This window comes from Symsagittifera roscoffensis, chromosome 4 (genome assembly GCF_963678635.1).
Source record: "Symsagittifera roscoffensis chromosome 4, txSymRosc1.1, whole genome shotgun sequence".
NCBI lineage: Eukaryota > Metazoa > Xenacoelomorpha > Acoela > Convolutidae > Symsagittifera > Symsagittifera roscoffensis.
In genome coordinates, this window is record NC_087065.1 from 21,482,749 (window position 1) to 21,503,658 (window position 20,910).

The 20,910-nt window shown below is 35.3% G+C and overlaps 1 protein-coding gene and 1 non-coding gene across 4 annotated transcripts; both read right to left on the reverse strand.

The window, feature by feature from the left end:
• Positions 1–387: 387 nt before the first annotated feature.
• On the reverse strand, positions 388–17,041 carry LOC134845042 (transmembrane protein 192-like). Of its 3 annotated transcripts, none has more exons than XM_063861871.1 (6): positions 16,806–17,041; positions 16,191–16,358; positions 10,755–11,001; positions 10,143–10,292; positions 5,761–5,970; positions 388–1,914 (listed from the first exon to the last, which is right to left on the reverse strand). In XM_063861871.1, the coding sequence occupies exons 2-6, from the start codon at positions 16,308–16,310 to the stop codon at positions 1,805–1,807; spliced, it is 837 nt and encodes a 278-aa protein (XP_063717941.1). In that variant the 5' UTR covers positions 16,311–16,358; positions 16,806–17,041; the 3' UTR covers positions 388–1,804. The 3 variants fall into 3 exon arrangements, with proteins under 3 accessions (XP_063717941.1, XP_063717942.1, XP_063717943.1); XM_063861872.1 differs by having other exon boundaries at positions 16,191–16,383; XM_063861873.1 differs by having other exon boundaries at positions 16,191–16,386.
• Positions 17,042–17,074: 33 nt separating this feature from the next.
• On the reverse strand, positions 17,075–17,146 carry Trnaq-cug (transfer RNA glutamine (anticodon CUG)). The gene has a single exon. It is a non-coding gene; the product is annotated as a tRNA-Gln (tRNA).
• Between the last annotated feature and the right edge of the window lie 3,764 nt (positions 17,147–20,910).

Here is a 20,910-nt window from a genome sequence, read left to right on the forward strand (position 1 = left end):
TATTTTAACAGAAGTTTATGTCAAAATAACAACCAGATACAATTCCATGTCAAAACATAGGTCTAAAAATTCATTGAGCTATTTTGATCAAAGTTCTTGATGTTTTTGAAGGAAATAGAGTTTTTAATCGTTTGTGGTGCATTTTAGCTTGTATTTGTCAGTATGTTGATTTCTGATCATGTCATGTACATACTTATTTATACTATCACCCTCAATACTCGGTTACCGATGAACAGCATACACGACAGTTCATACTAATCATTTTTGAGCAAATTGTAATCGACTCAAAACAAGCAGGCAAAGAAATCAATCAAGCAGGATACGTCACTTTTTCCAGTTAATCTTAAATCGTCTCGGGTTACTCTGAAAAAATTTTGAGGAGAAAAGTTAGATGAAAAAATTAAATTACAATTCAGTCTAGGACAAGATCTAACTATGAAAACAACTTCTAAGATATACTTGTGTATTTTGTAGCACGTTTGTGAGGGAGAGGAGATAAATTAAACAGTTGAATTTAATTCCAGGAGCACCTTTAGAAAGAGGAAACTTCGACACAGGACAATGTTTAGAGAAAAGCAAAGTTGAGCAATAATAGGTTGAAAATTAATATATTTCAGCGCCGAAAACGGGCCACTCAAAATTGTCAAAGATTCCGTTATTCGGTCACAAATTTCTTCAGTAATTTGTACCGAAGAAATATAGAAATACAGCGTTTAGTTAAGATTTGATAGATCTCAAAGTCAGACAATCAATCAATCGCATTGCTAAAAGAAACAATTCGAATTGTGGACAATCAATGAATGAAATACTTTCAAGCAGTTTGAAGTATTTCTTTTCAATGTTTGAAGGAAAAAATACTAAGCAAACAATCTATGGAAGTATTAAAACAGAATTACCTATATTTTCCAAAAATAAGAGGGAAGAAATTTCATTTCTAATCATAACTGAAACTCGAAATTAAATATTTGATGGCAACGCCTTAATTTCGATTAAAAAGGTGATATCCAACCCAGAAGAGAAAGTCGACAGCTAGCCAAGAGTCATCAATTTAATGAGACCCATTTTGAAAACAAACGTAACATGTAATTCCAAAATCTGTCATGAAGGCATGGTCGGTGTTCTGACTTTCAAAAATCTTCCATCAGAAGCGATTTAAAGCGTGAAAAAAATATAAACTGTTCAGAGCTTGTTCATCATGAAAACTGATAGCATCAATGACATACAGACAAGATTTTCACCACAGTGATGTTTGAGATATTTCAACTTCGCTCTTGAAGATTTGGCTCTTTTGAATCTTAATTTGCATTCGGTCAAGTAACAATTCGTCACAGAGATGTTTATAACAAGCTTCACTCTCGCTCAAAACGATCTTTTTAAAGGTACAATCTGCAGCAACAAGATGGTAAAAATTTTAAAATCCCGCATCAAACGCATAAAAACTTCTTTGGATGATGTCAAATGCGCATCAAAATAACTATTACATTTATGTTAATTCTCTTATCAAGACATCAAATTCCAATGTTTACTGAATCAAATCCATATTATATCGACAGTATTTGACAAGGTCCTGATACCGATCAGCTTTTACTATATAACTCAAAAAGCACCTCAATTTTCAAATGATTAAAAAAAAACAGAAAAGCAGCTAAGAAATAGAATATTGTAAAAAATATTTGGCGCATCAACACGCAGCAGCCAGTTTAAGTAATCCTCGACTTTAAATCAGGGTTATTCTATCCTCAGACAACTTCAATAATAACGGGTTGAACTTAGCTGAACCCTCGTGAAACTCATGATTCGGATCTCAGGGATCGATCCCGCTCGCCGAAAAGTCAGATCTGTCACCATATCCATTCAAATCAGCCATAAGATCCCCATTGTTAGTCCCATTCATCCATTGACCATTGTTGTCGCCTACAACATCGAAGCTACTTGTAACCGGATGTTGCTCAATAAACAAACCAAATAAACACCTAAGAATATTGTTCAACAGAGGGCAAAGTTCAAGTTTTTTTTGTAACTAACTACGATCAAACTAATATGCTAAATTGTGAAATCATGAAACGTCATTTTACAACAAATTCAAAACACAGGCAATGGAATCAATTGTATAGAAGAGGTATTTCAAAAATGTTGTTATCAAAATCATTTGAGATAATTTCAAAGATAAGGCTCCATTCATTGATTTTTTTGTTGCTTATGAGTATAGTGGAAAAAAAACTAGCAAAAATTTCAAAGTGAAAAAAGAAACAATTATCGAAACAACAAAAAAATGATAATTCTTAAATTGTCAAAAAAAATAAACCAACTTAAATTTTCACAAAAATTTCGGTAAAACTTCTTAGAATTCAATCATCCTCGCCCTTACCATAATAAATCAAAATAACTGAACAAAAGTCTATGATATGGAGAATCTAGGCCGTCAAAAAAAGCAGACAAAAGATAGTAAAACATATGAAACTTCTACACGAAATTTAATCAATTTGCAACACGTACACCAAATGACCGGAACCGAACACTAGAAATTTGTGTTTTCAGGTATCTTCTTTGTATTTAAACTTTTAACTGGCTCCTGATATTCTAACACAGGCCATGCGGAGCTTAGAATCACTAGCAATACAACAAACATTAAAAAAACAAGCCAAAAAAATTTAAATGTTGAAAGAAACTAGAACCAAAAATTTCGAATGTCTCGACAGCAAAAAAAAACTAAGGGCCCAGTTAAAGCTGGAGTTACGTGTTTGATATTGAATGAAACTGCTACATTGATGCGGCACGAAAAATGTGATTTCTAAAATTGTACTTTGCCCAAAACCTTAGTTTTTTCTCTATTAAAATATGTGAGAGAGGAAAAAATTTTGAGATAATCATTTTTCCCAAGGATATAACATTTCTCAAAGAAAAGATTAAGGAGTTACCGCTTCTGCAGGAACAATTATTGCAACCAGTTCTTTCAATTGAACTTTTCATCTCAGATTTGATTGAGTAAACTTTCAAAAAATTCAAAGTTTCTAAACAACGGTCAAAAAGACTTCACCAAAAAGCATGTTGTGATCGCTCAAACAAAGAAAATTCCCAAAACCGGTATTTTCGATTGAACACAACCTGAAAATTGGCGCGGTAGTTTTCGAATAAAGTCGAAAAGTTTCAAAAAAAAACTGTCAAATTTTCAAAACTTGAACATGTTTGAAGGCCAAAGATTTTTCTTTAACAAACTGGGTATTCAAATAAAACAGTAGGCTTTCAACAACATGTTGTGTCGATTAAACGTATGATATCAGATATGGCAGGATACTTAACGAAAAAAGTCCAAAAAGCAATCAAAAAATCAAAATTTGACATTTCCGACAGCTATAGATTTTTCAGCGAAAAAATAGGGAGTAGCCTCTTATGCATAAGGGACTCACGTAACCTGTTATTTCGTTTGAACCGAAAATTGCAGATTTGGGTGGGTTGTTCACGAAAAATTCAAAAAATTTTAAAAAAAACGGTCAAAAATCAAAATATTGACTATTCCGAAGGCCAATTATTTATGTGCTAAAAAAAACTGAGCGTCGCCTCTTTTGCAGGGAGCTTTTCAAAACCTTTCTATTCATTGAAACAGAAAACTCAGTTTTGTGAAGGGTAGTTTTCAAAAAAAAATTTAAAAAAAAAAAAATATATTCCCCGACAGACTTTTTCGAAGGCTGTAGACAGATGGGTCAAGTAAAAACAGACTCAATGGGAGTCTCCAGGCACACAGGCGAGTAGCGAGCCTTTCAATTGTGTCCCTTTTCTAAAAATTAATGGAAGTTTCTGAGAAAAAAACTAAAATTTTTCCAATAAATTGGGAAATAATTTTCCATAACGAAAAAAAAAGATAATTCAACAAACCGATTAGAAAACAAAAAATTAATTTTAAAAGTGGCTAGGTAAGTAATAAAATTGTGTTTCCATTGAAAAACCAAAAATTAGGTAATTAAACGGATAAAAAATAGACCGAAAAAAGCTGGGCTGGGGAATTTTTTAACGGAACAAAAATAACAAATAAACTACGAAGTCAAGGTAAGTAAAACTACAAACTGTAAGAATAAATCAACTAATAAAACCAACACAAAAGTAGGCGCGCATCAAAAAAAATCGATTTCAAGATTTGGCAGCTAAACTGAACACAGATAAGCATACAAATAATTGGCTGACAATTTTATATAAAACAGAACATTTCCCGTTTGAAAAAACATGGCCTGGTCAGATTCGACCGAGGACCTTTGCCGTCCCGGACATATTCGTTGCCTCCAAGCTAAGTTGATCGGGAACGCATAGAAGGTTGAATTTAATACACAGAGGCGAAGTTGCACTCCGCATACACAAGCAAAATTACCGAAAACACTACTGGGAAAAACTGAATGCGTGAACTTTGAGTCTACAAAATTTCTCAAGGGACGCACGCCAATTATGACGCATAGCAGTACCAGTAAATTTGAAAAAAAAACCAACTAAAATGCCTCAATTAAAAGAGCGGATGCATTTTAACTAGTATACGATAAAGTTCATTAAAACAACCGACCCTGCCCAGGTGCGAACCCTCTTATTTTGTTGCTGGTCTCCTTCCCTACCTCTACGGTACAGATCCCTGATACCTTGAAGCTAAAGTGAAAGTCTGTGTTATTATCCTTCTAGCCTGTGTTATTATCCTTAGCATTGGCTGTACTTAATAGCTGGATCAAAATGAACACTTTAAAAATGAAAACATTTTGTCGCAACAATTGCATCGCAACAATATTTGCGAATTAGATTGGAAAAAAAATGAAAGTTCATACTATAACACAAGCTATGCTTGTGTAATGAACCAAGATACAAGTGATTCTGTTTAACAAGTTTGTGTTAACCCGGAAAAAGTCTATATTCTAGTTTGATAACGTTTGCTAATCGCAAGCGTCATTAAGTAAACAACAAGTACCGGAAGAAAAACTTTGAACGGGAAAACAGTAGTACACCAATGCTAAAAACAAAACAAAAATATCCAAATTAAGTTCAAATAAAAGCGGAAGATACCTTAAGTAGTACACGGTTGCTGAACACAAAGCAAAATTCTTTAAAAAACCTTTGAATAAACGTGAAAAATGCCTTAACTGAAGCTTTTTGAAATTCTCATTCGAAGCGTACTGAACTCAAATGCTCTTTTTTTGTAGTTTGACCGGACTTACTAAAATTTAACTAACAAAAATTTCAATTTCTATAAGAAATGCGGGCATAAGTTGTAAGAGTAACTTGATATGCTAATAAACTAAACTGATTAATTCGGTGAACATAGTGTTTTACGGAAAAATCTAGATGATAGACAGCAAACAGCTGGAAAAAGTCTATGGACTCAAGTAAGCAAAAAAAAAAACAAATGATTGGCTTTGTAAACTTCCAAACTTCAGAAAAAACGTATCACGATGAAGCTCTGTAAGAAATTTTGACGATCATAAACCAAGCCCTTGTTAGAAAATAAAAGACTAGATCAATTGGTATTTTTTTTATTCCACTGGGAAATCCACGTACGAACCTAAACATCAATATCGTTTTTCGCGCAACTCCACTGCCTGAAATGAAGAGCGTAATTTGCCTTCTCATTAGCAAAAGATTTTGAATTGAACTAAGAATAACCTCCAAAAGTCAAATTTGAGCTCCGAGACTTAATAAAAAAAACAGTAAAAAAAAGGGTGTCGTAACCGTACCGAATGATGTTAGAGCTTCAATTGGATTTATGTAATAATAGTGGGATACCCCTCTTACCCCTAATGTCCCGTAAAGTGCGACTGAGATGTTCGATGATGTCATACTGTCTCTCGATGATCTCGGCTGCCCTGCCCACTTCTCGGAACCCAATCTCCACTACAGCAGAGTCCCTTCCTGCCAAATTCTCCCCCGGCTGATCGATGAACTTGTTCGTCTCCAGCATGTAGTCTGGAGGGTCCTTGCTGTCGTTGAATTTGTGAACGAGCCCTGTACAATTAATGTTACCTTTAATGAGCAATAAATGTTCAGCATTCTGATCAAGTATCGCGCAATGACGTTTGTCAGTTCCAACTTTTTTCACCGTTTGTTTCAAAACAGCAAACAAAATATCCTTAAAACATTGCATTGAAATAAACTCATACGATATCTACTATTCCTAAGGAGAAATTGGAAAAATGTCAACGAAGTTACGGAAACCGAAAAAGAATGATTAACTAAAGACATCTTTCAAGTTTCACAGCAAAACTAAATCAATTTAAGTCTTTGAATCCCAACTGTTATATTAGGAACTCTTTTGATAAATCCAACCCAATTTGAGAAATGTTGACCAATAGGTAACTTTTCATTGCCCCGAAAAACCTAACACTAAAGCGAAGCTTCTTTTCGCGGAAAAAAGGGTAGAAAAATTGTGCTCCGACAAAAAATGTAATTTCTCGGCGTGGGAGCAAAAAAAAAACTGATAGCACATTCAATAATTCTTTTTATTTACGAGTCTTATTATTTCTACAATTTAGCAAAATGAAAAAAGTCTAAGAATTATTTTTTCGCTTGCAAATTCAATGCTATAGACTGAAGGCATCTAAAACTTTCAAGAAAATCAAGATTAAACAGGGTCAGATAAAGGACTGTGGAGTGTTAACATTGATTCAGCTAGACCGAATATCCTGATGCTGCAGGCAAAGTAAACACAGACGCGAAGCTGCACTTCGCAAACGAAGCGAGGAAAAGGTTTAATATACCCCTTGAGAAACAAATTTTAGTGAAATTAGGAGTACAACTTTCTCACATCTGCTCGACGGGTGCTTGTAATTTAAATAACACTAGCCACCAATAAAGCAGCTACAGTTTTTATCAAACTGCTAATGCTACGTAGCGAAAAATCGACAAAAAAAACTATTTCAATGTACCGGATTTGAATCTCCGACCTGTTGATTAGGAGTCTTACGTCCTCGCATCTGCGCCATGGTCGTTTGGAAGTAAGCTAGTGGCCCAGCTAATGCTGGATCCCCTGTTTTAATATTTTTAATGAGATTCGAACCTACGACCTCGAGATGAAGAAGCTCACAAACTAACCACTCAGCCACTGATGCTCAATAGGCAGCACCACACACAAGCAAAAAGTAACGAAGAAAACAGATGCTATGCAATTTCTAATGCTACAAGGAAACTTCCAAACAAGTGAACACCTTTAAAGACATTTATTTACGAGTTAGGTTAGAAAAAAACCCGTGTCGTTATAATACAGTAAGCTGATGGCTAGTGTAAACAAATATTGTACTGTTACGGAAATGCGTAACTTTCAAAAAATGGACTTTACGCAAAACCCTAATGATTTTTCTGCTTTGTTTGTGAAAAAAAAAACTACAAAATTTCAAAAAATGGATTTTTCCGAAGTCCATATCAACTTTTCTTCAAATAAATAGGCAGATTGCGCAAGCAAAATCTAAGCACCATGTTAGTTTGAAGGAAATATCAACCTCAGAATCAGCAGCTTGGTTTTCGAAAAAAAGAATATGTCTAAGGCCATATTTTATTTCAAAATACAGAGCATAGCCACTTGCGCAATTAACATTGGCAACACTGATTGTTTTCTTTCGGTTGAACCCTTAATCTTTGGCTTCGGTTAAACCCTTAATCTTTGGCTGGGTAGTTTTTGAGAAAAGTCAAAAAAGTTTTAAAAATTAACCAAATATCAATAAAAATATTAAAATGGGCTTGTTTGAGGTAAGAATTTGTTTCTACGCAAACTAAGGAATAGCCGCTTGAAAAAAAAAGATTCCATATTTTGTTCTGTTGATTGAAACCCTCATCTCAGATTTGTATTTAATATTTCTGAAATTGAAAAAATTAACAACAAATAGTTAAAAAATCCCTTTACTGAAAATTTCAAAGGCCGTAGAACGGAAGGTAAAACGAAAAAAGCCTAGTGAAAAATGCAGGCACATAGAAGAGCAGCCGTTTTCTCCATTGACACCTTTGGATAAAAAAAAATTTTCCAAAGCTTTGCAAAAAAAAAACAAAAAAAAATCAACAAACCCCATAAACTTTAAATATACCTGCTTCTTTCAAACAGGACATATACTAGCCAAAAAAGCAGCTTAAATATGATTAAACTGAAATAAACCAAAAGTGCCACCAAATGAGCACTTTTATTTGCGACTTAGGTTGGAAAAAAAACTTTTTCGTAATAATACACTTCACTTGGCTTGTGTAAAAACTATGTTTTTCAAAATTTATGCACCGATCAAATAAGTTTTCGGAATGACAAAACATCCATAGATTTATCAAAATTGATTAACTGAAAAAAAAATTGAAAATCTTTTAAAGTTGAAAATCGTTACTTCAAGAAGCACGCCCAAAAAAAGCGAAGCTGAGCTTCGCATCAACTGCGATACGATGCAAAAGCAGCCTTGCAAGTTACCGAATAGGAACTGAGACCGAAACCACATAGACAATGAGACCGAAAAAATGAAAATAATTTCAAAGAAACATTCAAAAATCACAACAACCAATTTTAAATAAGCTTTTAAAACTTACCGAGCGGCCACTAAGCGGAGAAAATTAGGTAGACGCTCCTTTAGCCGAAAAAAAGCTATTTGAATAGGTTGTCATAAAAACACATTTTTGCCTTTAAAGCAACACGAAAAAGGGTAAAGAAGCCAATAAAAAATATGCCGAAACCAATCAGATTGAAAAAAGCTTTTAAAAAAGAAAACTGCTGTCAGAACAATAAAATCCACCAATGTTGCAAATAAGGCGACAAAATATAAGTAGACAAACGAAAACCCGACAATTCGATTTTTCCCAAATTTTTTTTTAAATCAATTCATATATTGAAAAAAAAACACCAAACCTAAGGGTACAAAGGCAACCGCATTATTTCTTGGGCAAGTGGAAATGAACCTAGAATGTTCATTAAGTAAGCAATAATAATAACTCGGGTTCAATAATAAAGCTAGTAAGAAAAGCCAGTATGTTCAAAAAAAAAGTTGTTGACGGGAAAAGTATAGTTCCCGACTACAAGACACTTGCTCTCGTAGTTGTAGAGAGAGAGAGAGAGAGAGAGACAGAGAGAGAGAGAGACGAAGCGCAGCGTCGCAAAACTGACAATAAAGCTTAAATATAGCCTCGTAACCCAGCAGACAGAAATACGATCGATGTCACCATGACGAAGAAATTTTTTCCAAAATAGTGGAAAAAAGTACATCTATAAAAATTTCGCATGGTTGTCTCAATTAATGTTAAGACAGGTAGCTTAGCCGATGATAGCTAGGTACATGCCACTTGAGCCATAAACAAAATGTAAGACGTTTTTTGTGCTTTGAGACTTTGAAAATCAAAATTTTACGCGCGACTCGTCTTGAAACACAAAACAAGATGTCCCATTTTTCCCTTCTCACAACGCATAATGACGTAAACAAATTTATGCAGCAGAAGCCAAACCCATTTCAGCTAGAAAAAAAAACGAAAAAAGGTAATTTAAAAAACCAGCTCAAATCAGAAGAAACATGGAAATTAGATTAAAAATATGAAGACAAAATAAAATTCCTATAAAAGGTTTCCAATAAAATTTTTCCAATAAAAATCATCTACGCATATTGAAGAAAAACAAGGTAAGGACGGACTGGAACAAATGGTCTTATGTTCCTCAGGCGCGTGCTTTACCTCTAGAACAAATGAGAAGAAGCCTTACAGATGTTGAGGATTTATAATAAAGCAAGGCCAATTTCAAACAGATTTATTAAAAAATTTAATTCAGGAAAAAATGCTAGTTCCCGATTACTTATACACTTGCTCCTTCAAGAGAAATTTAAATAATGTGCAGATTTTTTGCAGAAAAAAAAACAAAGGCTGACGACTAAAATAAGAAACATAACTTTATCACTCAGTGAATTACTTTGGTTGGCAAAATTACTAGTGATGAAAAATCCTGCAATAAAAGGATATCTACGATGCTTTTTAAAAACAAACCACAAATAGATGTAAAAGAAAGTAGCAACGAAAAACGTACTTTGGTTTTATTGCTACCACTCAGCCCAATTCTCAAAATAAGCAAGATATTAACTAAGCATTACTTTTTTGTCCAAGTTTCAGATGCAAACCTAAGCTTCGCCTATCAACCAAAGTAGTTCGCAAAGATCGAGAGCAAAAAGACTTACAACAGTATTTCAGTATGAAGAAAGAAGCGCACAGCAACTCCAAAATGAAAAACCCCTGTATAATGTGCAGTGCGTATTCGTCGTCTTTGTCCGGGTCATTTAGGGTCAGATCTCGCAGAACATTGTTCAGCGCCAGCAGCATCGTGTTCACTAAAAACAGACGTAAGATTCAAGCTACAATCGTAAAATCACCGGTCGATAATGAATTTTGAATCATGAAAAACTCCCAAATTGTTTAAGAACATGTGGTAACAGTATTCCATAGTGCGATCGGCCTCTTCTACATTCATTATTTTTAAATTTTAATTTAATGATATACAAATCGTCACCGCTGAAAATTTTTAAAATAACTCATGTATCAGTTATTTCACATGTCTGGATTATCCTTATCGCAAGCAGAAACACGAATTAACATTTTTTGAAATAATTTGCGACCTTGAAGTATTTTGATACATTTAGCAAATCATTTTAAACTTACTTCTTAGTGCCAAGTAAGTAATTTTGAAACAACTTGCAATGAGCTTGTAAAAACATCGAGTTCCTACTTTGTTTCACAAGGCAAAAGAAGGGGAGCCAATCACTACAATACAATAGTAAACTTTATCGACTGACCGATTGAGCTGATGAAGAATGGGGCGCCTCTGATTTCTTTCGTGCGTCTATAGAATGAGAAGTAGCCCTCAGCCAGGGAAGTCCTGTGCATGCGTCTCAACACAGTGTGGATGAGTAAGAGGACGAGCCAATTGAACACGTTGTAGTACGCTTGTACCGAGAAGGGGTTTCCGAATCCATCTTTCCACTTTTCATCCTCCTTATCGTATAAGTATTCCCACACAAATGCCAACACCACGTTTGCAATCTAAATTAAATTTAATTAGAACATGCTTTCTGCTGTTTGATCAAAATTACCACATTCAACTTTTCTGTCGTTCAAATTATCACATCGATGCAGAAAGAAAGCTGCAATGGTCTAGCTAAGAAACTTCCAGCGCTGACTTAGGTGGCCTCGATACGAGAAACCTATCATAAAAGCTCTTTCAGTCGTGATTCAGAATATACTCGAGGTCAAAAAAATACTTTTTCAACGACTTCAGCATGGGAAGAAATTATTTTGGAATGAATGTTATTTTAGAGCGAAGGCAGATACCAGGAAGACACTTTGTACAATTTCGGTTTATCTAATCAAACGTGATTCAATTTGCTAAAGCAGTTTCGAAAATTATTTGAAGGTAACTAATTGCGAACAATTTGCAACGATACAGATTTCAAGTATCATAGTAAGCTAAAAAAATGCACAATTACACCGGTGTGCAATCAAAGCTACTATTTAGAAAAAAATAATCTCAGAACAACTAATGAATATATCATCAGGAAACTTTTAGTGTATGTCTATCAAAAACTTTTCACTTTCATATTTGATTGTTTGTTCAGATTTAACACTTCTAAGCTTTACGTTTATGTTGCTCCATTTATCACAGCAATGGCTTGCTATAAATTTCTTTTTCCATTTTGTGAAAAGCCTATTTTGTTTTATTTAATCGTTTATTTTCACAGGTACTCTGTTATAGATATGCGCCCAACCAATTTCAATTGTTTTACTATTTTTCGCAACATAGAAAATTCTAGTGAGGCTATGCTGATAATGAATAGTTCGGCTGGTGAACCTTTGAATTTGGTTAAAGATTTTGTGCAGGATCACATTTTCTGCAAAGTAGCGCATTTTATTCTTCGAATGTTTGTTTGGTCTGTTAACTTGAGACATGGGTTAATTTGCAAAAAAAAATGCTAACCTAGAACAAAAATGAGACAAAACTAATGAGGCAAAATTTTTGTAACAATAATGAGGCAAAAACTTTAGCTAATGGTACCATAAGTCTCGCAGTATATTGACTGAACTGCAACAACCATTTTGCTTCAGTATTTATTTAAATGAGCTAAAAAAACTGGAAAAACCTGACGTGTTCTTTTGCGGATTGGTTCTCCTATGTAAATAATTGATCTTAGCTGTCCTCTTCCCCAAAACAATAATTTATGTTTTATCAACATTGGAGACAGATTGTTTTCATTCAAATACTCATGTACTTTAGCATCGATGTGTTTCTAGCATCGATGTTCTTATGTACAACATCAAATTTCCTGCACAAAAGATCTTGACACATCGCAATAAATTCATGTTTCTATGAAATGCTTTTTCAAATCAGTTACATAAAGAATGAAAACGAATAGTCTTAAAACAGTATCTAATGGTGCGCCAAGATTGAGAAATTTCTAGCCAGAACATTGATTTTGAAGCTTTTACACACAACTTGCGGTATCTTAAAAGTCCTTCAGGAGACTATTGTTATTTGAATCTCCTCACTATTTCACTACATCCTTGAACAGTTAATAAAAGCAACTCAAAAACACGTACCTAACGTAAGTGAAATGACTTAAAATTGTTCAAATTATTACCTCGCTTATGTCAATTTAGGCATCGAATTAGAATGGTAGGTTTAAAATGGCAGGTTTTGAGAGGAATGACCGGCTTTGGAAGGACCGACCGGCGATTGTTGATCTAGTAAACTGCAATTTGAAGAAAAAAAATTGATTTCAGAACCATCTTTGAAAAATTAGTCTGATTTGAGAGACCCCAGGTGAATCACAGGGAGTAGGGTCTTATCTATACTGTGAACTTAATCGGCAATTAAGAGAAGCAGTAGCGCAAAAGCAAGCGGAAGCAAGGCACCCAATTAAAAGAAAACTAGAAGACGAACGTTGAAAAATTATTTACTACAGCAGTTACTCTTTTTTTACGTTCGATTTGAGGGCAAGCATTTGAGGGAATAGTTGTGAAACAAATAATCGTTTACCACCTAATTGGTTCAATTGACCACCAAAGGGTGGCATCTCTCGTGGTGGAAGGATCGATTGTTTGAAACTTAGTTTCAGATACTTTCAGCCAATCAGAACTGAGTATTCAAAAAACTCAAAAAATTGCGAAAATCTTAAAGAGAACTCATAGCATTAAAGATGAAAATTACAGATTAAAAAATGCGCATATACGTATATTTTCAAATATTGCGAAATCCAACTCGATTTTATAAACTTGAAAAATGAAGCAAAAAACTTGTTGCATATCTGCACGCAGTGTAGAGCAAAACCTTGCTGTGCTGCTGTAATTCATAATCTGTTAATAATTATTTCAATTTTGTTCACAAGTAATTTAGCCAATAGTACCGTCTAACGATTCTGATTGTTCTCAAGTTTTCCATCATTAGGTCCATCCATCAAGAGGACGCCTATTTGTTTGTTTTGCTCGTCATTAGGTTCTGTCTGGATTATACTCGCCACCTTGTCATTAAGATGGATCATAAGTAGTAGCAAAATGAAAAATCAGTCCCAAGTTAACATCCTCTGCTCTAAATGGCTTTGTGGGGAGGATTGTATAAGCATCAACAAAATCATCAATTTATCGGCAAATCAAAAAAACTACGTATATCACTGAACAAAAATAGGGGTCTCAAGAAATTAAAGGGTCCTCAATTTAAATACAATGCCTCAAAATTCATCAATTTATTACTTCGCTGATGTCAATTTAAGTATAAATAGGTGGCTCAAAAATGTCAGGTTAATTAGATGTGAAAGAATTTTGGAACAACCGACCGGCGCATATGGATATAGTTAATTGAGAATTGGGAAATAAGTGTGATTTGGGAACCCTCTTTGTAAATTAGTTTGATTTGACAGCCCTTTCGGTTAATGACAGGGAGAAGTGTCTTATCTAAACAGTGACCTTAATCGGCAATTATGAGAGGCAGTAGAGCAAACAAAGCTGAAGCCAGGCACCAAATTAGAAAAAAAATATTAGCCGAAAATTGACTCATTGTTTACAACAGCAGATAGTGTTTTTTACGTTCAATTTTAGGGCAAGCAAGTTGTGAAATAAAAATTTGTTTACCGCCTAAATCGTTCATTTATTCGCTTAAACGTTTGTAACTTATTTTCAGCCAAGCAGAATTGAGTAATCAAAAACCTCAAAGAAATCGCAAAAACCTCAAAGAAATCAAATGAATCAGGTATTCGAAATTACAATTGACCAGTTAAAAACAAATTCATAATTTCTCAACATTCCGAAATCGAAGTCCAGTGGTGGAAAATACATAAAACCGATTTTAAAAATTAAAAAAACAAACCAAAAAAATTATTGTAAAATCTGCACGAACTGTACTGCAAAACCTTGCTGTGCTGCAATAATTCATTATCTGTTAAAAAGGGCTTCGGTTTAGTGCAAAAGTCATTTAGACAACAGTAGCGTCGAACAATTCTGATTGTTTTCAAGTTTCCATCGTTCGGTCCCTCCATCATGAAACACCCCCGCAACAATATCTTCATTTTGTTTGTTTTGCTCATTAATAAGCTCTGTTTCAATAAAACCCGTCTCCTTGTCTTTCACGTGGATAATCATTAGAATCAAAAGGAAAAATCAGTCCCATTTATCCCAAAAAATCGCTTTTGTAACAAAAATATTAAATTGGCCAAAGACTTTTGAGCCGATGTTTAAGCTCTTTGTTTAAATTCGCCGGTGGGGCTCTAACTTTTGTTTAGAGTCCTAAACTCAGTTGACAAGCTCGCAACGCGTTAGTGCGACTGCAGCGGTCACTATTCTGCTAATTAGATTTCAGCTGTTTGAACAGAAAATTAACTTAATACTTCGTGAGCTCATTATTTTGACCAATCAGAATTCGAGGTGAACAATTTTGGAACAAATGGGAACGATTTTCCATTTTGGTGCAAATGAACCTTGGTACCGATGGGACTTCATCGCCGGGTCTAGAGAAAATGTCCGATATGTCAAACATTTGCTATGTCAAACATCCAAAGTTAAATGATAATTATGTAATAATATAACGCTAGAATTTCAGAAAACAAGACATAGTTCAATTATCCGTTCCCAATTTAGCCGACTCTCGATTTGAGCTCGTCGGTGGGCGCGCCACATTCGCGTTGCAGCTTCGCGGCAAGGCAACAACCGACTCAAATTTGTATACAGAGTCCTACACACTGTAGCAAGCTCGCAACACGTTGGTGCGACTGCGGCGGTCACAATTAATTCGGCCAATACAGCATATTTTAAAGGAACTTAGGAATCGGATCTTTGCCCTACCTTTTGAAAAACATCGGATGCTTGGTTCTTATGCACTAAACGGCCCAAAATCAAATTTTCTACATCGTAAGCTGGAAATTATGCGATCGAATTTGATTGGGTAATTTAAACCAATCAAATTCAAGTTACACGGCCAGGCATTGCGATTAAACTTTCCAGCAGATAAAAATTTTAGCCGAATTTTCCGAAAAGGAGGAACTTCGTTAAAATAATCGGACCAAGTTAACATCCTCCCCCCTAAACACGTTTAGAGGGGAGGATGTTAACTTGGTTCTAAGTTGGGAATTTTCAGCCAATCAGAATCGAGCATTTTCCATGCAGCGCTTAGCAAATTTAATTTAAATTAAGCGCTGGGGTGGAGGATCTTAACTTGGTCTATTTGAGTTACTTGTGAAAACTTACCCAGACAAGAAAAGATTGATAAAATGGCTTAACAAAACAAATATTCAGATTTTTTTTATCATTTCGGCTAATATTTTTATCTGCTTGAAATGGCAAAATTATTTCAATTGAAATGGCAGAAAATGTCGATGGAACTTGATTGGCTAATTAGCCAATCAAATTCAACCACATTAATTTCAGTTCAAGAGATGTAGAAACAATGATTTTGGGCCGTTTAGTGCATAAGACCCGATGCTTGCCCTAGTAAAGCCGTTTTCGGATGTTTGAAAACTTTTTGGTTTTTCGGATGTTTGTCATATCGTTACCCTTCACCATCAATCACCCCCCCCCCATCTCACACTTGGTTTTTACCGGGACCCCTCTATCACTCTTGTACCCGAAATTCTTTCTCGGCTATCCGTGTATTCGGCTGCGTGACACGCCACCTAAATTGCGGTGTAACTTTGAAAAACCTCCTGCATGCAGATTGAAGGCGGGTGACCGAGGATAGTAGTAGTACTCACAAAGAGAATTAACTGCAGTATGTTGAGAGGGAGGCTGTGAATGGACTTGTGGGCACTTGCCGACAACTCCCTCCGCACCAACTGCTCCCGGTAAGACCCATCCACCCCAGACATTGACATCTATCTGTCTATACTCTCTTTGTCTGTTCGGCACTCAAGTTACTATATCTGGTGGGAATGGAATGGCGGGTTACTACTATGATTGAGTGGTCCCTCAAGAAAAAGATCCCCAGAACTCTCAAATCATTTAATTATCATAAGTTCGCCATTCAGAAGGCTGTCGCAATATATTTTCAATCATTTGATGTTTCGTTACTTCGTAAAACCTCTCCCTCACCATTTTAAAGTGAAAAATTCAAAAAAACGCCAAAATTGAGTTTTTATGACAAATAAGTTAACAAAATAATGATTGTTAAAGCGTAAAACAAGAAGCGAGCATACTTCTTGATATAAATCATATGGTCTTCTGAAAAGTTTCCGACTCAAAATATTTCGCGGGATTTTAGAAATGAATAATTTATACACAAATTAGTTTTCAAAATTATAACATGCGAATTGCATGCGGGGCCTATCTATCATAGTTGCTTTTTCGAGGGACCGCTATCAAAGTAGTACCGAATGGCGAATAGGTTATGGAGTCCACGCTTCAATCAATCAAGGCCGTTGATGTCAAAATTTAACTTTCGTAGTCGATTTTTTTATACCATTCTGTTTCTTCTTGTGAAGGTGCAAAAGCGTGGTAGTGAATAAATTGTCTCAGTGACAAAATGTAGAACAACTAATTTTGTTGATTTCGGTCTAGCAGTAATGTGTGCATCTAAATCTGAAGATTCAATCTACGTTGGCATTGCGATTCTGAAAAGAAAACTGGGTCCTAAAACTTAAGGTCCCACCGAGATTTGAACTCGGATCTTTGGATTCAGAGTCCAAGGTGCTAACCATTACACCATGGGACCAGTTGACACACAATAGATTAGTGTCAAACTAAAACAACGCTGCACAATCAGACTGAACCGTATACATTTGGCTATAAACAGTGTTTAGTAAAGACAAAATAGTTACTGTGCTGATCTTACTTCACTCGACAAAGCAAATCAAACAAACCAGGCAGGCTCTTTGCCAGGAAGGCCAATTTTGAAAAGCTTATTTAAGGTTGTCATAATTCAATGAAATTTGGCGTGGTGAACAAACTGACAACTGTGAACAGATTTGTTCGCCATACTTTACATCGTAACATCACGCATTTAGCCGTAATAACACGTAAAACCAAGATAGTATTTTGAAAGGTGGGGTGTCGTGTCGGAGTGAAAAGAGCCACTAGGAAATATCCAACGGTGCTTAGGCACTCGTTCTATCTTTTCCCCCATCTCACACAAGCATCAACTTTGTTGTAACGGTGGCGTGTCATGGAGCCGAACACTCGAAAAATACATTCGTTCTCGGAAAGCCGAAAACGGGTCTTATGCACTAAACGACCCAAAATCAATATAGCTATATCTTGAGCTGAAATTTTTGCGCTCCAACCTGATTGGCTAATTTTAACCATTCAAATGGAAGCAGCGCGGCCAGGCATTTCAATCACCATTTCAGCAGATAAAATTATTGGCGCCAATGTATACTAACTTTGAGGGGGAGCGCGCGCCAAAAAAAACGCAATTTTTTTGTCAAAACTTTCCAAAAAGTGCCCAAAAACGGCTTTCTTGACCTGTTTTTTCAAAAATTTGCCTGCGGCGCTAAAAACTTGGCCAAAACAGCGTTTTTAGTGCTTTAGGAGAGCTCGTAAAATCAATCGACCTACAAAAAAAGGTCGTCAAGATTTTCGGGAAAATCCTAGATTCGCCCCTGCATCGTAATTTCGACTGGTCGATACTTCGGCCGGTTTATATTCCACGAAAATTTCCTTAGCAAACAGGTACAAAAATTTTTGATTTAGTGACAAATTTAATTAAAACCGGAGGTATTTAGTTTTTTTTTTTCGGCTATCCGGGAGTACGGCGCTGTAGGTGCGCACCATTGTAACGAGTAGTTCTTAAAGATTGGCACAGATTTCGCCCTACTACAGATTTCGTCCTATTTATTTAATTAAGAGATTTGGCCCCATACAGATTTCGTCCCATATCCAACATCCTATCATCCCATATCCAAATTTGTGGGACGAAATCTGTGTACGCTTTGAAATGGGACGAAATCTGTTGAAATTAAAATGGGACCAGATCTGTCATGGGACGAAATCTGTATTGGGACGAAATCTTCCCTCAATACTGGTTACCAAATTTTCCAAATGGCCCCCCTTTGGTATATAGTTTTACATCCATTTTTTGCTAACCAACCTCTAAAACTTTCTGAAGACGCTTTTTGGATTGCTTTTTTTTCGAAATTTCACAAATAGTCAATTTCCGCATAGTGTTTTCGGAGAGCTCGGAAAATGAAATTGTTCGACCTAAAAAAATCTTCAAAATTTTCAAAACTTTTCCAAAACCACCTCCCTCCAAATGTTTTACACCGCAGGCAAATCTTTACGGTCAGGTTCAACCAGCCAAAAATTGGTCTTTAAACAGTACCGAATGGGTTAGCCAGGGAACAAATCTATGAGGTATTTTCATAATTTTTGGGCCGAATAAGTAAAAAACACAAATAAGGGGGATCGGCGCATTAGCATGTGCGTCGATTAGCATGCCCACATAAAAGACTGTACTTTGAACATATCATTCGCTATTTCACGTTTTTCTCACCTAAACTTGCAATTTTGAACAGCGTGCATTTAGCCAAACTCTTATTTACACGAAAATGGGATCAACCGCACAATTCCGCCCTCCCCCTAATCAATAAAGGGAGGATAAAATACCATTTTTCAGAGTTTGACCTCGAGGACGAAACAATTCAATCAAATTAGTTAAGGAAATTATGACGGGTCTTAATGCACTAAACGGCCCCCCAATTTCATTATTTCTACATCTCTTGAACTGAAATTTTTGTGGATGAATTTGATTGGCTAATTAGCTAATCTAGTTCCATCGACATCTTCTGTCATTTCAACTGAAATTTCAAGCAGATAAAATTATTAGCCGAAATGATAACGAAAATTGAATTTTGTTTTGTCAAGCCATTTTACTGAATTTTGCATGTCTGGACAAGGTTTCACAAGTGACTCAAAATTAATTTGATAATTTGACTCAAAGTTCCACCTTTTCGGCAATTTCGGCTAATATTTTTATCTGCTAGAAAAGTTGATCGGAATGCCTGACCATGTAACTTGAATTTGATTGGCTAAAATTACCCAATCAATTTTGATCGCATAATTTCCAGCTTACGATGTAGAAAAATTGATTTTGGGCCGTTTAGTAGATAAGACCCATTATGACTACTATTTAACGCTATTAACAAGATATGACTACTATTTTACGCTATTAACTGTTCGGTACAAAAAAAATTTTTAGCAGTATATTTAGCCCGCTTGTATCATATGAATATTTTATGCGGAATTAATTTTCAAAACTAATTCATGCTTGGGGAGGACATTCTATGGTAGGTAACTTAAGAGGGGGGATTATACGGTTGATCCCGAAAATGAAAATTCAACTTCCGAACAAATGAAGTGGTTTTTGAAGCTATTTAAAATTTTCGGCTAATTAGTTTTTCGTCTGAAAGCACACCCAGTTAAGGCCACTTTTGCATGCTTATAGGAACACACGCTAATCGCTACGCCACCGCAAATTAGACAGGTTAATTACGTTCGAGAAAAATGGAAAACATTCGAGCGGCGTTTAATGATCAACTTAATTGCTACACTTGATTTAATTTATCCAGACAAAAACGAACACCATCGGAAACTTTAAACGCGTTTTTCTCAAATTGGGTCAAGATTAGACAAAAAGGGAAGAGAACAAAAGTTGCTTAGATTTCGGGGCCTAGGAAATTAGACGATAAGCAAATTAGACGATAAGCAAATTAGACGGATGCAACAAAAACGAAATTAGACGGAATTTATTTTTTACAGATCTGGCATTTTAGACGAAAAAGCTATGAAAAGGCAAGGGCCAACAAAATTTTTTTTTAAGAGTCAAATTTCACAAATACAAAAAGAAGATAAAATGTCAATACCTATCAAAACAATTAGTTTAAATGAACAAAAAAAATGTCAAGTCCGAATATTACAAGAGAGTTTTGAATTGAATAAATTATGCATGATTGACCTGTAAAATTTTTGGCTACCGAAATTTAACTGTTGTCTACAAACAAATATATTTTTTTCGCGCAATTTGTCAGCAAACAATTTCAATCTCTCTTACTTTCGTCTATTTTCTCACAATCGCAGTTTTGTAAAATCGTCTATATTCCTTTTAAGTACCTCCGTCTAATTGGCTTATCGTCTAATTTCTCAACCCCCAGATTTTACAAGAATGAATTTGGGGCAATTTAATTTTGGAATTACGCAAACAAACCTTTACCCCAACAATGGGTCGTTTTGGTTTTAATCACGAATTACGCTGGAACTACCGAGTTAATGGATGAGAAAGTTATTTCAAAAGAAGGCTCTTACATAATACAAAGAAGTTCTAGAAAGATAAAATTATCAGAAATTTGCGCAAAAGTTTTTTTTGAAGCACAAAATCTGGTAAAGTTTTTGTTCTATTCACGTTTTGTCTAATCTTAACCCAATTTGAGAGAAATGCATCGGATTTTTTCAATGTTGTTCATTGAGTCCGATTCATTTAAATCA